This window comes from Diabrotica virgifera, chromosome 4 (assembly GCF_917563875.1).
Source record: "Diabrotica virgifera virgifera chromosome 4, PGI_DIABVI_V3a".
In the NCBI taxonomy this organism is placed as follows: Eukaryota; Metazoa; Arthropoda; class Insecta; order Coleoptera; family Chrysomelidae; genus Diabrotica; species Diabrotica virgifera.
Window position 1 is genome coordinate 128,818,702 of NC_065446.1, and position 16,874 is coordinate 128,835,575.

At 33.4% G+C, this 16,874-nt stretch overlaps 1 protein-coding gene across 3 annotated transcripts in view; it reads right to left on the reverse strand.

The window, feature by feature from the left end:
• Nucleotides 1-2,117: 2,117 nt before the first annotated feature.
• LOC114329326 (hydroxyacylglutathione hydrolase, mitochondrial) overlaps nt 2,118-16,874 on the reverse strand; it is a 47,564-nt gene continuing 32,807 nt past the window's right edge. For all 3 annotated transcript variants that reach the window (XM_050649695.1, XM_028278382.2, XM_028278381.2), the window contains exons 5-6: nt 14,206-14,438; nt 2,118-2,349 (exon numbers count right to left, since the gene is read on the reverse strand). In XM_050649695.1, the coding sequence (XP_050505652.1) occupies nt 2,203-2,349; nt 14,206-14,438 (380 nt within the window). In that variant the 3' untranslated portion in view covers nt 2,118-2,202. The remainder of the gene's footprint in view (nt 2,350-14,205; nt 14,439-16,874) is intronic.

Sequence of the window (16,874 nt, forward strand, 5' to 3'; positions counted from 1 at the left end):
CAACTAACAAACTTTTTGATATCAGTTACAAAGATATTAAAAAATTAATTTGCAGTTGAAATACCATTGGTATATAAATGTGGCAGTTAGATAATGTGACAAAATATTTCCGCTTCAAAATAAGCTGTCCTACATATTAAAGTAATGACAAATTTAAATTTGATGTCACATCTCCATCTACAATGGTATATAAAGAATACACTTTTTACCACACGTCGATATGTTATAAGGTTAAAATAATTTATTTTTGGCATAAAACATATTCAGCTACAATCCACCAATAAATTAATGTCTAATTACGCTAAAAACAAAAATAAAATGAGTTAAATATTAAATAAGTCCATAAGAGCTAATGTATTTGTAGCACCTATTCGAACACTTGCGCCTCTAGCGGCGATTGCTGAAAGTTGAATTAGAGGTTGAAAAGTTAGCCCACAAACGATGCATTGCGTTTCCACTCCTTCTTACAGGTCTCCATAGTGCACTCCTCTGAATCGAAGAACAGCTCAACCATCAATTTAAGGGGAATTTGAAATCCAGCGACATCTCTTAACAAATTGAAGAATCTCAGATGCAGAATCCTCCATTAAAATGGTAAATAGTAATTTAAATCTGAGACTTTTCATGTTGAAAGTTCTTTCTGGTAGGTACATCCTTAATCTGCGAATTTAACAATTTTTAAGACCGCAGACGACGAATGTAGAAAACAAAAAGGATTCCTTGCAATCACATTCCGTTTTCATTCGTCTCGGAAAAGGACAGAAGAGGAACTTTCTAGTATTCAAATCTGAGTAAAGATAGAAAAGTAAATGATGGTTTGCTTGTTTTTGATTCAGAGCGATGCACAATCGCCGGACAGCTGTTTCCACCGTTTCAGGCTTTTTCAACAGCGCTAGCGTGCACTCCTCTGAATCGAAAAACAGCTCAACCATCAATTTAAGGGGAATTTGAAATCCAGCGACATCTCTTAACAAATTGAATAGTCTCAGATGCAGAATCCACCATTAAAATGGTAAATAGTAATTTAAATCTGAGACTTTTCATGTTGAAAGTTCTTTCTGGTAGGTACATCCTTAATCTGCGATTTTAACAATTTATAAGACCGCAGACGACGAATGTAGAAAACAAAAAGGATTCCTTGCAATCACATTCCGTTTTCATTCGTCTCGGAAAAGGACAGATGAGGAACTTTCTAGTACTCAAATCTGAGTAAAGATAAAAAAGTAAATGATGGTTTTGCTTGTTTTTGATTCAGAGGGATGCACAATCGCCGGATAGCTGTTTTCACCGTTTCAGGCTTTTTCAACAGCGCTAGCGTGCACTCCTCTGAATCGAAAAACAGCTCAACCATCAATTTAAGGGGAATTTGAAATCCAGCGACATCTCTTAACAAATTGAAGAATCTCAGATGCAGAATCCTCCATTAAAATGGTAAATAGTAATTTAAATCTGAGACGTTTCATGTTGAAAGTTCTTTCTGGCACATCCTTAATCTGTGACTTTAACAATTTATAAGACCTCCGACGACGAATGTAGAAAACAAAAAGGATTCCTTGCAAATTCCTTTTCTACATTCGTCGTCTGCGGTCTTATAAATTGTTAAAGTCGCAGATTAAGAATGTACCAGAAAGAACTTTCAACATGAAAAGTCTCAGATTTAAATTACTATTTACCATTTTAATGGTGGATTCTGCATCTGAGACTCTTCAATTTATTAAATTCGTGTTCAGCGGTCCCAAAAATTGTATATCGATTTTCTACGAAACTGCAGTAGACAAGTCCCATCTTGATCACCAGTTGCGCCGAAGACCCTTGCCGTCATGATATTCGTGTTCAGCGAGCCCAAAAACCCCTGGGTACCAAAATTAAGCTCGTTTCTCGTAATTTTTTGAAATTCATTTTCCATGTTCAATTCTGCAATTTTTATTTCGCCATCATCACTTTAGTTCACAAAGTTTTATAATACTTTTACGAATCGAATGCAAAAAGTTTCATTGAGATTTATCCAACTGCAAAAATTTGGTAGGTTTTGGCCTTTTTACTGCTTCATTGCCTGGCCTAATCCTTCCAAAAAAATTCTTGGCATACTTTTCGGTTTTTGGTTTAAATGAAACACATTATATGACGTAACTAACAGTATATTTGCAACAAATTAAAAACAATAAAAAAATATCAGGTTGAGAAATATATTGATATTACGGTTTACGAAGGAACGAAATTATCTTTTTCTTTTCTAATGCTTTTCATAGCTTCGATTGGTGATGTACAGCCCGCATGATTTTGGATCACGCTTGTAGTCACCCTCATAAACGGATTGTAGGTCTTTTCTTCTCCAATTGTAGATGGCACCTACAAAATATTAATATCAATTAAAACTGACTCGAGGCAAATGACAAATGAGTATGTGTCGCCTGTTAACTATCACAATCTAAGTAAGTAACACATTCACAATAATTTTAATTAAGATATTTTAGGTCTGTTCCTTTGTTTTCGAGTGTAGTTGAGTGTAGACTACACTGGCTAGTGTGGAACGAAAATCATGGCTGTGCCACTAAACAAAAGAACCTTTTAGTGCAGTTATGTACCTTTGTGTTACGGGTATAACAAGTCACGTTAGAAACAACAAAATAAAAAATGTAATCAAATTAAAATTTGTAGATACTTCAGTTTTTAAAATTCTTTTTCTTCTTTAGGTGCCGTGTCCGTATTCAGACGTTGACTGTCTAGACTAGGCAACGAAGCATTAAATCTATACTGCGTTCCACGGTCACCTTTCAGTACAGACTCTTATGAAGAACAGTGTTGCCAAGAGATATTAATATTTATATTAAATAAATTTTAAAGTATTTTTATACCTCACTTGGTCTATTAAATTTGTCAGTATGTATGAGAAATCTTGTAAGCTGTCAAAGCAAAGGGAGTTTAGCTCGGTGGTAGCGCGTTCGACCGGAGATCGAGAGGTCGCCGGTTCGAATCGCCGAGAGGTCGCCGGTTGTTTTAATAAAAATTGTTGTAAAGTAGTAACTAAGTAGTAAGTAAAATTAGTTTGATTTTTAAATACAAATAACCTGTTGAAAGTATATTTATTTCGTTGAAATCATATAATAGAAGTATAACTTCTTACGTGCGTACAAAGTACACGTGTTAAAAAGTACATTTTAAGGCACTCATGTAAATTGCAGAATTCGCTTCGCTCATTCTGCAAACTTTCACATGCGTGTCTTAAAATTGTACTCTTAACACTTATATCATAAATAACTATTAAATATAATATTAATCACAGGCTAATTATACTTAATATTCAAATGATATATCTTTAATATCGTATAAATATCTTTCATAGTTACCTATCCATGTATTATTTAAAAATAATAAAACCCACATATTTTCAAATCAAGATGTTTTGGACTTCTGGAATATTCTATTTAGACGGACTTTAAGTGCGTTTGCTTAAAACCGGCAACACTGAGCTGCAAGGTTCCATAAGTTTTATATTGGGATATGCTGCCCACACTGCAAAGTGACTGCGGAACTCAAAAAGCATCTTTAAAGTGCATTTAGAAGAGATGGAAAATAAAAAATTTAGTACTCAGGGAATATTGACGAAAATGAGTTTAATTTTTATACTTGAGGGTTTTGGAGGTCACTGAACACGAATTTCATGTCGACGATGGTCTCCGAGGTACCTGGTGCCCAGGGAGGAACTCGTCGCCTGCGACGACCGAATAATTCGCGGGACCATCGAATAATTCGCGAAATGAAGATTGGATCGAAAAATTGAAAAATACGTGTACAGTATTTTTCAAAAATCTATCGAATGACACTAAACACGACCACCTTACTCCACCCTCTGGAGGTGGGGTGGGGGTAACTTTAAAATCTTAAATAGAAACCCCACTTGTTATTGCAGATTTGGATTGCTTACGTAAAAGTAAGCAACTGTTATTCGAGACATTTTTTAGAATTGTGGATAGATGGCGCTATAATCGGAAAAAACGATTTTTTCGTGATACCATAGGTAAATTATAGAAACGGTCTAATATCTCGAGAACTACACTTCCAAATAACAAACCAAAAAATACGTCTTTTATATTTTTTAAGAACCTATCGAATAACATAAAACACGACCCTCCACTCCACCCCTTGGAGGTGGGATGGGGTGTAACTTTAAAATCTTAAATAGGAGCCCCCGTTTTTTATTGCAGATTTGGATTCCTTACGTAAAAATAAGTAACTTTTATTCGAGACATTTTTCGAATTATGGATAGATGGCGCTATAATCGGAAAAACACTATTTATTAGCGCCATCTATTAACAATTCTAAAAAATGTTTCGAATAAATATTACTTATTTTTTCATGAGGAATGCAAATCTGCAATCAAACATGAGGTTTCTCATTTAAGATTTTAAAGTTAACCCCCACCCCACCTCCATGGGGTGGAGTGGAGAGTCGTGTTTGATGTTATTCGATAGGTTCTTGAAAAATATTAAATACGTATTTTATTACGTTAGATACGTATTTCTCGAGATATTAGACCGTTTCTATAATTTACCTATGGTCTCACGATAAATCGTTTATTCCGATTATAGCACCATCTATCCACAATTCGAAAAAAGAATGTGTGTGTACTTTGTACGCACGTAAGAAGTTATACTTCTATTATAATATAATTTCAACGAAATAAATATACCTACTTAACAGTTACAATACAAAAATTAACAATAATTACCAAAAATGAACCAAAACTTAACAATGCCAAATATTAAAAAAAAAAGAAAAAAAATGAATCGTCCGGGATTTGAACCCGCAATCTCGCGATTTTTTGATCTCTGGTCCAATACTCTACCAACAAGGCCATCAAGCCGCATGCTACTTACCTTTCAGATATACATAATTATACATCACGGTGACAAGTGAAATATAAAAATAGATGTTTTATTATTTTACGCCCAAGGAAGACAAATCCAAAGACAAATTATAATAAAAAACCTTTTAAACCACCTTTTTCAAATTTCAAGTTGTATTATTAATATTAATGTTAATAAATGAAATATAAATATTTTGACGTTTCACAATTTGACAATTCACTTTTAACTGCAGTGCCTTAAAAATTTTAAAGCACTAGTGCCTTAAAGTAGCATTTTTAACGCTCCTATGGAGTCCTAAAAATTGCATTTTTAACACGTTTGTAGAAAAATATATTTAAAAACACTAATATATTCTTTCCACACCTTTTCTGGACTGCCACATACATAAATTAAAACATTTTGAAGTATAACTTCAAAAATATAATATGAAAACTATTTAAAAAGGCAGTATAACTATTAACTAACCTTTGATGTTTCTCTTCCCACAAATTTCAAAACGCAACAACCATACATAACCAAACCGTCAACCGTCCAAACCACAGCTGCGCTACAGCTGCCATATTGGATAATTTTTGACATGTCATTTGAACATCCAATCAGAACAAAGTTATAATGCGCATGCGCCGGGATCGTAGGTTTTAATCCTATTAAAATTCACCCTCATATCGCGCGTAAAGAAGTATAACTTCAAAAATTTCTCGAATAAAAGTTGCTTATTTTTACGTAAGCAATCCAAATCTGTAATAACAAATGCGCGTTTTCGTTTAAGATTTTAAAGTTACCCCTACCCCACCTCCAGGGGATGGAGTGGGGGGTTCGTCTTTACTGTCATTCGATAGATTTTTGAAATATATTAAACGCGTATTTTTCAGTTTTTCGATCCTATCTTCATTTCGCGAAATATTCGATCGCCCCGCGGATTATTCCATCGTCCAGGCGACGAACTCCACCTTGGGCACCAGGTACCTCGGAGACCATCGCCGTCATGAAATTTGTGTTCACTGACCTCCAAAACTCCCAAATATGTATAAAAATTGAACTCATCTCTGTCAATATTTCCTGAGTTCTAAATTTTTCATTTTCCATCTCTTCGAGATGCACTTTGAAAATGCATTTTCTCATGCACAAATTTTTTTGCCGGAGATCAATTTAGTTCACAAAATTGCCTGACACTCTCTCGAATTGAATGCAAAACGTTGCATGACGATTCATCTTGCTGCACAAAATTTCTAGGTTTTGGGCTTTTTAGTGCTTCGTTGCTTCGTCTAGTCATCATGTTTACCAGTTCCTGAAACCTGTCTCTATCGGCTGCTGCGCGAAATAATTCTTCTACTGTCTAACCAGACCATTGTCTAATATTACGCAACCATGAACGTTTCTTACGACCAATCTATCTGTTTCTCTCCACTTTTCCTTGAATTTAAGCGAAGTAAGTTGTAAGTTGTGTAAGTGTTGCAGCTTCTTGATTGCTAATAAAGATTTGTATGAACAATATTGTTTGATATTTGATATACATGACGAAAGGAACTTAAAACACTTCCTCTAATTATATGACCAAAGTAGTCTGTTTTTAAGGAAAGACAGTTTTAGATTAAATTCTATACGGGGCCGCCACCATCGGCTGACCATGGTTTCTGCTTTTCAGTGTCTTCAGAGCCGCCTGTGGTGTATCCCGAAGCAAACTGAAACTGAATCTAAGCTGTCGAAGTATGCATATAAATAAAGTATTAAATGCGGGCGGACGCGTTAGCAACATCTATCTGGACACAGAGAAAATTCTCTATAAGTCGGAGTGCAGAATCCTTGGTAACTATCTGTTGTCTGAGCTTTTTACAAATTTATAAAGACACAGGCCGAAATAGGGAACTTGCACATTTTTTTTATTACATAATATTGTTCAGTTTCGTTAAAAATGAGATTTTCAAAATTTCACGCTTCAAAAACTCATAATAACTTAGAAGTACAAGTTTAAAGTCTTCTGTATTTTAAAATAAACTTACGTGCATAGAAATCGGCCCACTTAAAAATTTGGTCATGTTTGATGTCTCATATATCCTAAACCTGTTGGCCGATTTCACTTATTTTTTGAACATGTTATAGCCTGATTCTTTAACAATACCACTCTAATAATATTGTTGCTAAACAGGTAAATTTTCATTGTATACCGGGTGTACTAATCAAATTGTGTTTTTTTCTCTAAGTTCGCATCACCCTGTGGAATATTCTAGCGTGTATAAAATACTGAAATTAAAACCCAACTATAGCCTTAGGATTTCTTAACATTCTGTTTTTTGATTCATTCGTTTATGTTGGATAATAAAAAAGTTAGGTGCTTTAACAACTAGAAATGTTCTTCATCAATACACGATGTTTCTAAATAAGTGCGACAAACTTTGAGGGATAATTCTGCATGAAAAAATAATGACAGTTGGCTTTATAAACGTATGTCCTCAAATGTTTGGTTTCCGAGATACGAGATGTTGAATTTTTTCTTACAAACTGATGATTTATTTTATTGCTTTAAAACCGGTTGAGATCTGCCAATGAAATTTGGTGGGTTTTAAGACGTAGTTATTGCACATGTTTTGACATACAATCAAGAATTTAATATTCACCATTAGCGCGCATACGTGTAATATGACCGATCATATTACCTTATGCACGCTAATGGTGAATATAAAATTCTTAATTTTATGTCAAAAAATCCGCAATAACTATCTCTTAAAACCTACCAAATTTCATTTGCATATCTCAACTGGTTTTAAAGCAATAAATAAATCGTCAATTTGTAAGAAACAATTCAACATCCCGTATCTCGGAGCGAAACATTTGCGGACATACGTTTATCAAGCCAACTGTCATTATTTTTTCATGCAGAATTACCCCTTACAGTTTGTCGCACTTATTTAAAAACACCGTGTATTGATGAAGAACATGTCTAGTTGTTAAAGTACCTAACTTTTTTATTATGCAACATAAACTAATGAATAAAAAACAGAATGTTAAGAAAACCTGAGGCTATAGTAGGGTTTTAATTTCAGTATTTTATAAATGCTAGAATATTCGACAGGGTGATGCGAACTTTGAGAAAAAAACACAGTTTGATTGGTATACCCGGTATAAAATGAAAATTTAGCTGTTTAGCAACAATCTTATTACGGTGGTATTGCTAAAGAATCAGGCTATAACATGTTCCGAAAATCACTTAAATCGGCCAACAGGTTTAGGAAATATGAGATATCAAAAATGACCAAATTTTTAAGTGGGCCGATTTCTATGCACGTAAGTTTAGTTCAAACGACCCGTGATGTCACATAGTTTAACTGTGTGGTTATATTTATATTTATGGTTATATTTAGGTGTATTCTTTTCTTCTTCTTTAGTTTATTGGCCTCCACCTACTTGGGTATTTGGCCAACTCATCGTCGCGGAATAAGGGAAAATATTTATATTCTAATGACATTTATCGTATGCCATTGTAATAATATATACCAGTTTGTTGAGATTGGAGTTTGACAGTTTTTGAAGGAAAGGAAAGAAGGTTTACTATGGACAATATAAGAAAACACCATAAGTGTTGTTTAGTGCCATTTTCTAAAAGTACAAGTTTTCTATGGATTTAAAGTAGTTCAAACGATCAAACGTATTTTCTAATGACGTTTATAATGTCTAATTTAAAATTATATACAATTTTGTTTACTTTGTTGGTGCAGAATGTAAACATATAATCATATGACGTCACGACGCGTTTTGGGCTAGCTGCAATAATTTGAATTTAGAATCGTCTTTAGGGGCCAAACGGAACACAAAAACAACTTTTTTTATCTTTGATACATGTTTTAAAAGCGTCTAAACGCAATGAACTCCTTCTACAAAAAAAGACCCAAAGAAAATGGACATGGATCAGCCCTAATGGGTCCACAAAAAATGAGATCGACTACATACTGTCCACGGAACGATATATCATTAAAGATGTAACAGTTCTTAACAAATTCACAACAGGTAGCGATCACAGGATGGTCAGAGCAAAAATTAGTATCGACGGTAACTATGAGACGAAAAGAAAAATAATAAGAAATTCGGATCTAGTAGATAGAAACAAACTAGGGCAATATAAAGAGAAATACAAAGACCTGTTAAAAGAACAACTTACCGAAAAATTAGACAGTAATGATAAAGATATAGACGAAATAGACAACATACTTACAACAACGATGGTTACACCAGGAAAAGAAATAGCAAAAAAGGATGTAAAAAGGACAACTATGTATCAGAATAAACAAAGAAGCTTATGGATAAAAGAAGAAAGCTGATCGAAGAAGGCAAAAGGAAATCTATAGAATATGTAGAAATCAATAAAACAGTAAGCAAAATGACAAAAGAAACTACGAGAAAAGAACAAGAAATAAAATAGAAGAAGTAATACAGAACAACAATAATATGAAATGTTTAAGACCGAAACTCGGCAGATTTGAAAACAAAATAAAAGACGTAAACGGAGTAGAAACAAACATTAAAGACATCATAAATATAATCCAACATTTCTACTCAGAGTTATATAAAACAAAAAAAGAACCATCAGAAGAAATTAAAACCCAACTTAAGTCGAAAATAAAAAATGTCAACTCAGAATTACAGCCAGAAGTAAGCAAATCAGAAATAAAGAAGGCATTGAAAGAAATGAAAAATAACAAATCGCCTGGAAAAGACGGAATAACTGCAGAGATGCTGAAATATGGTGGAAAAGTGGTAATTAATACTCTCCATTCCCTTTTTAACAATGTATTAAAAGAAAAAAGAATCTCAGACAACTGGAAGAAATCCGTAACCATTATTCCACACAAGAAAGGGGACAAAGCAGATATAAAAAACTACCGTCCTATAACACTCCTCAATGGAATGTATAAACTCCTAACAAAAATTTTAACCAATAGATTGACGACAAAATTCGATGGATACCAGTCGAAAGAACAAGCTGGTTTTAGAAAGGGATTTAGCACAAATGACCATTTATTAAGTATGAAAATCCTTATACAGTATAGCTCGAAATAAACAGTACTGAAACTGAAACACTGGTTTCTATTTCTGCACGCTGTCATACCCAAATTAACCTATAAACCTGCCAAGTATTTCTTAACAATAACTAATAATTAATAATTGTTAAGATTGACTTGGCAGGTTTATACAAGTTAATTTGGGTATGACGCGTGCAGAAAGAGAAACCTATGTTTCAGTTTCAGTACTGTTTATTTCGGGCTATACTGTAGAACGAGCAAATGAACACCACATCCCTCTATATATAGCGTTCACAGATTTCGAAAAGATTTTTGACAGTGTCGAACATTGGGCAGTGAAAAGTTCTTTGATTAATAGCAGAATTGACCACAGATATACAGACCTAATAGCCCATATATATAAAGAAGCCACAACAACAATTAAAGTATACCAAAGTATATCAATTCAAATAAATAGAGGCGTAAGACAGGGTGACACAATATCACCGAAACTTTTCAATCAGGCTCTGGAAGATATCTTTAAAAGATTAGAATTGGAAGAAAAAGGTATAACAATTTGTGGACAACGCTTGAACCACCTAAGGTACGCCGATGACATCGTATTGATAACCGATAAAAAAGAAGAATTGTTTGAAATGATGAAAGAACTAGACATAAAAGCCGGAAAGATAGGCCTTAATATGAATTACAGCAAGACCAAAATCATAACAAATACAGATGAGGACATCACAATGAGGATCGGACAAGATGAAATAGAACAAGTTCATGATTATAAATATCTGGGTCAAATTATAAAACTTAACAAGGGAAACCAAACAGCAGAGATCAAAAGACGAGTTAGACTGGCATGGGCGGCATTTGGAAAACTAAGCTACATCCTTAAAAACAAAAGATATCCACAACATCTTAAGACCAAGGTATACAATCAATGCGTACTCCCTTTTCTACCTTACGGTTCCCAAACGTGGACGTTTACAAAAGCAAACATGGATAAGATCATAAAAACGCAAAGAGCAATGGAAAGGCAAATGTTGCACATAAGACTAATGGATAAAAAGAGAAACGAGTGGATAAGAGAGAAAACCAAAGTTAGGGATGGTAGACAAGAAGTTGGCAAAGTTGAAATGGAGATTTGCCGGACACACTATAAGACAAAAAGAAGACCGATGGAATAAAATTCTTATAAATTGGAGACCGTGGGAATATAAACGAAGCAGAGGAAGGCCACAGATGAGATGGACAGATGATGTCAAGAAGCACGTGGGCTCTAGGTGGATAACTGTAGCGACAGACAGAGAAGAATGGAAAAGAATTGGGGCGGCCTATGTCCCAAGATGGACCGAAGAAGGCTAATTAGATAGATAGATAGATAGATAGACATGTTTTAAATTATGGTCCGTTGTGATTTATAACATTTTTTTCGAATTTGAAATTTTATGCAAGTTCCCTATTCTGTTTTTCTCCTCTTTGTGATGTTTAGGGGCAGACGTTCTGAATGCACCATTTGGAAAACATCTTCATTGGAAGTGTGCGAAACCCACGATATCTTTGGGATTCGTCGATAGAACTACAATTCGAATGATTCTAATTTGTTAAGCATTGTGGTTTTTAATGTCCATATCTCACAGCCATACAATAATATAGACCACACGTAACATCTCAGGACCTTCTTGCGAATATCCATGGACAGGTTTCTGTTACATAAAACTGCTTTCAGATCATAAAAGCCTTATGTGATATTTTGATCCTGGTTATTATCTCTTCATCAGAGTCGCAATTTACATTTAACCTTTAAACCACTGCCAAGGTATTTAAAATGGTTTACCCGTTATAGGTTTACTCCATCAAGAGAAATTGATGGAGTAAACTTGATCTACATTAATATTTCCAACTGCTATCCACTTTGTTTTTGAAACATTGATTTTTAGGCTTCTCTGATAAAATTTGCTTCACTGACTAGATTTACTAATGTGTGGAGATCTTGTATATTTTCTGCAAGAATGGCTGTAGTGCGGCAGATTCGTGCAAATATTATAAGAATTGTGCATTTAATGTTAGAAGCATATAACTTGGACCACATATACTACACATATAAAGGTTCAAAATTAGATATGAAGCCATCTTAGATTTAACCTTTTACAAAAATGGCGGGCATTCAAAATGGCGACGATACATATGTGACTAACAGCACGATACCTTTTGAACGAAAAGTCTGATTTTAACCAAATTTGGTATAAAGGTTCTTTCTTTGGTGTACAAGATCGAGCTCTTGAACCGGAAGAGTCGGTTTACCAGAAGCTGTGTTTTTCATGATTTTTTTATGTAAAAATATGTTGTTTTTTTTTCAATTCTTTCACCCTGTATATATTAATTTGCCAAAAAGGTAATACCGGCATTGAAAAGAGCGTAAAAATGTTTTTAGGAAATATTTTTGAACTTTTTAGTCATGTTAATTACCACGTAATTAACTTATCTCCACATGTACCTATGTGCAGCAGGTTCGTGCAAATATTATAAGAATTATTGTGCATTTAATGGCAGCAATAATTTGGACCACATATACTACACATACAAAGGTTTAAATTTAGAATGAGGCCATCTCAGATTTTACCTTTTAGAAAAATGGCGGGCAATCAAAATGGCGACTATACATACGTGGCTAATAGCACGATAACTTTTGAACGAAAAGTCCGATATTAACCAAATTTGGTATATGGGTTCTTTTTTTGATGTATAATATCGAGGTTTTCAACCGGAAGAATCGGTTTACCAGACGTTGTGTTTTTCCTGATTTTTTATGTAAAAATATGTTGTTTATTTTTTCAATTCTTTCACCCTGTATATATTACTTTTTCAAAAAGCTAATACCGCCATTGAAAGGAGCGTAAAAATGTTTTTTAGGAAATATTTCGAACTTTTTAGTTATGTTAATTAACATTTAATAAATGCATGACGTATCTTCATATTTATGTACCTATGTGCGGTAGATTCGTGCAAATATAAGAATTATTGTGCATCTAATGGTAGTAGCATATAATTTGGACCACATATACTACACATATAAAGGTTCAAATTTAGATATAAGGCCATCTCAGATTTTCCCCTTTTCAAAAATTATGGGCTTTCAAAATGGCGACTATACATATGTGGCTAATAGCACAATAACTTTTGAACGAACAAAAACAGAACCTATATCCCAAATTTGGTTGAAATCGGACGTTTCGTTCAAAAGTTATCGTGCTATTAGTCACATATATATAGTCGCCATTTTGAATGCCCGCCATTTTTGTAAAAGGCAAAATCTGAGATAGCCTCGTATCTAAATTTGAACCTTTATATGTGTAATATATGTGGTCCAAATTATATGCTTCTATCATTAAATGCACAATTGTTTCACATATCGGCTGCACTACTGTATAGTCAGCGTATCTGATATTGTTGATTACTTCTCCGTCCAGTCTTACTCCCTCTTGTCTGTCGTCCAAAGCCTGAAGACTCAATAAAGATTTCTTCAGAGTACAGATTCAAAAGACTGGGTGACAAAACACAAACCTGTCGTACTCCAAGTTTTATGGGTAGTTTTTCAGTACGACTATCTCCAACTTGGACAGAGGCTATTTGATTGTAATATAAGTATTTTAGCAGTCTTTGACCAGTACATATCGTAGTGGTCAAGACCTGCAGCCAGCAGGCAATCGAAAAGTGTATCGTGTTGTACTCGGTCGAATGCCTTCTCGAAGTCGATGAAACAAACATAAACGTTCTTTTAGAACTCACAACTTTTTTGTAAGAGAACGCGCATACATAATAGCGCCTCTCTAGTTCCTATGTCCTAGACTCTAGACCATCTCTGAATCCAAATTGCTTATTACCCATTCTACTTTGGCACAGAAGGAATACTCGGTTTTGTATAATTCGTAAAAGTTTCTTAAGTGCGTGACTCATCAAACCAATTAGTCTAAAATCGCTGCATTTGGTGGGCCTGTTTGTCTTTGGTAACGTTATAAACAGTGACTCCAACCAATTATCTGGTATTATTCGTTTGGTGTAAATGTTGTTAAGGATTTTGTTCAAATTTGCTAAACAGTTGTCAAACTCGATTTATCTACACTGGTGTTTTTCTTTGCACACTATTTTTGCTACACTTTTCAAAGGAACAGACCTTGCAGAAGAACACCTATACCTTGCAAAAAAATGAGTTAGTGTACCACTTACACTTTTTTAGAACTAGTGCTACACCATAAAACCAAGGAACAAACCTTTTTTGTCAATTCCTACTTAATTTGCATATATAAAACTGAATGCTTGAAAATTTACTTACCGTTGGTAGCCCTTTTTTCCTCTGCCCTTCAGCCCATTCTATTTTCTTGAGTACATCTTGGTTGTTTTGGTCGACAGATTTGGCAAATTTTAGATTTTGTAATGTGTATTCATGACCGCAGAAGACCCGTGTGTTATCGGGTAACTTTCCCAGTTTTTCAACAAGTGCAGAATACATCTGTTCAGCTGTTCCTTCAAAAAATCTACCACAACCAGCTATGAATAACGTATCCCCTAAAAATGAAAAAAATTACAACTTTATAAAGCATTGAAAACATAGGAAACATTATAAAGGTATTAATTAGCAGAGAAGTCCGAAAATCATTAAGAAGCGTTTTGAAACTTTTAAACCTGTCTAAAAATCGTTGTACAACAGTTAAAAACAGGCGAAAAGACATTTAGTGCAGTCACTGAAGGTTTTCACCTCCGATTTCGTTGAACCTCCATTGATTTTCATGAAAATTGATGAGTAATTAGAGGATACCTCAAGGAACAAGGGTGACATGATGCCAACTTGCGCTTTTACCGTGGGGGTGGATGCCACCCCTTCTCGGGGGTGAAAATTATTTTATTAAAAATAATACCATAAGTCGATAGAGGGACAAATTATAAGTAAAATTTGTTATATAAAGTTATTACAACACTCTAAAGTGTATCAACACTTTTTGAGTTATTAAAGACCAAAGATTTTATTTTTCGTAAAAAAATGCATGTTTTAAATCGGTTTTCACGTATAAATCAAAAACTATAAGCTTTTACAAAAAAGTTATTATTACTGAAATTGAAGACAATAATAAATTGAATACACTCCTCACATAAAGAACTAAACTAATGTTAGTTCAAAGTGAGTTATTGGCAATTGAATGTGTATTTTTTTCGACGAGTACTCAAATCTAAGTATTCAAGCTTAAGTAACGGGAAAACGATGCAATGTATAAAATGCTCCTTCTAAACATTTGCCAAAGTACTTCGGAATACCTATCAAATGAGCTTCAGAACAAGGTAATAGCGTCAAAATTAAGCAAGTTATAATGAAAATAAAAGAACCGTTTCGAATTTTTTAGGAAAAAGTGAAAAATAAAACATACGCCATTTCCACAGAAATTAAAATTTATAGTGATCCTTACAAGAACTTCTTTATATTAGCATAAGTAAGTAATGTGTTCGATAATTTTGACCGGTTTAGAATGCATATTTTTGAAAAAAAGATATAATTTTAAAAATTATTGTAATTCTCATATTCTTTTGTTAATAACTCCAAAAATATTCAATATACTTAAAAAATTATATACAGTAGAACCCCGCAAATCCGAACTTTCGGCAAATCCGAACCAACGGAAAGTGAAAAAAATTCTAAAAATTCAAAATAAAAATTTAAAAACATGTTTATTATAAATTGTTAATTGTATAAATATTAAAATTTAACAATGTAAAATTAATAGGAATTTGGACATGTGAAATTTATTAAAAATAAATACACATAGTAAGTACATCCTTTAAAAAACTTAAACACAATCAATAAAGGAATGTGCATAATACACATTTCCCATGGTATACTATGAACGAAAACATTGAAAAAGATAAGAAACATGAGAAACATAGTGTAATCAATATCCAGATTACCAATTAAATGAATCATTTACATGGCCGAATTCCCATGTCCCGTGACCAAACAAAACTACTGGCGTTAGTGATTTAATATTTCAGTGATTTAAATATTTTTCAGCTTTAGAATATTGGAGGCATAAACGTGCGGATAAAGTTTCATAAAGGGATCGGTGGCAGACCATATCTTTTAAAAATCATCTTCCTTAGCTTCTTAGGCTAACTTTCGGATAATCCGAACTTTTCGGAATCCGAACAGGCTGTCCCCCCAATTAGTTCGGATTTGCGGGGTTCTACTGTATAACCAAATTTTAGTTTTTTCTGTGCCAAATATTTTACCTGTTTTACTATTTCTATAGAGTAAAAAATAACCGAGATAGAAACGTTTAAATCTTAAATTTTGCTGTGGTAACCATGCAACCGGGGTCATTTAACCTTTTATTTGTAAAAAATTATGGGGTTTAAAACATTAGGTTCAACGTGATTAAATAGCACTTAGAATTAACTTTAAAATAGTTTTTACATGAACCTGATATCGTAAACACGAACGGAGTTATTAAAAAAAAACAATAACAATTTTTGGAAAAATTTTTAAAAGATAACTTTTGAAAAAATTTTGGAGCATAAATTTTAACGCTAACAACATGATCGGGGGCTCATTTAATAGATATATTTAAGTACCTTGACAAATGTTTAATAAATTTATGTTATAAAATGCATCAATTTCCCGTTATTTCAGCTTGAATACTTAGAGTTTTTTACTCGCCGAAAAAAATATACATTCAATTACCTATAACTCACTTTTGGTTAACATTAAAAGGTTTCTGTAGTGAGGGGTTTATTTCATTTTTTATTAGCTTCAATTTTGATAATGATAAGTTTTTTGTACAAACTTACACGTTTTGAGTTATTGATGAAAAATTGGTTAAAAACATGCATTTTTCTCAAGAAAAATTAAAATCTTTGATCTTTAATAACTCAAAAAGTTTTGATTTATTTTAATAACTTTATATAACAAATTTTGTTTGAAATTTGTCCTTCTATAGAATAATGGCGTTATTTTTA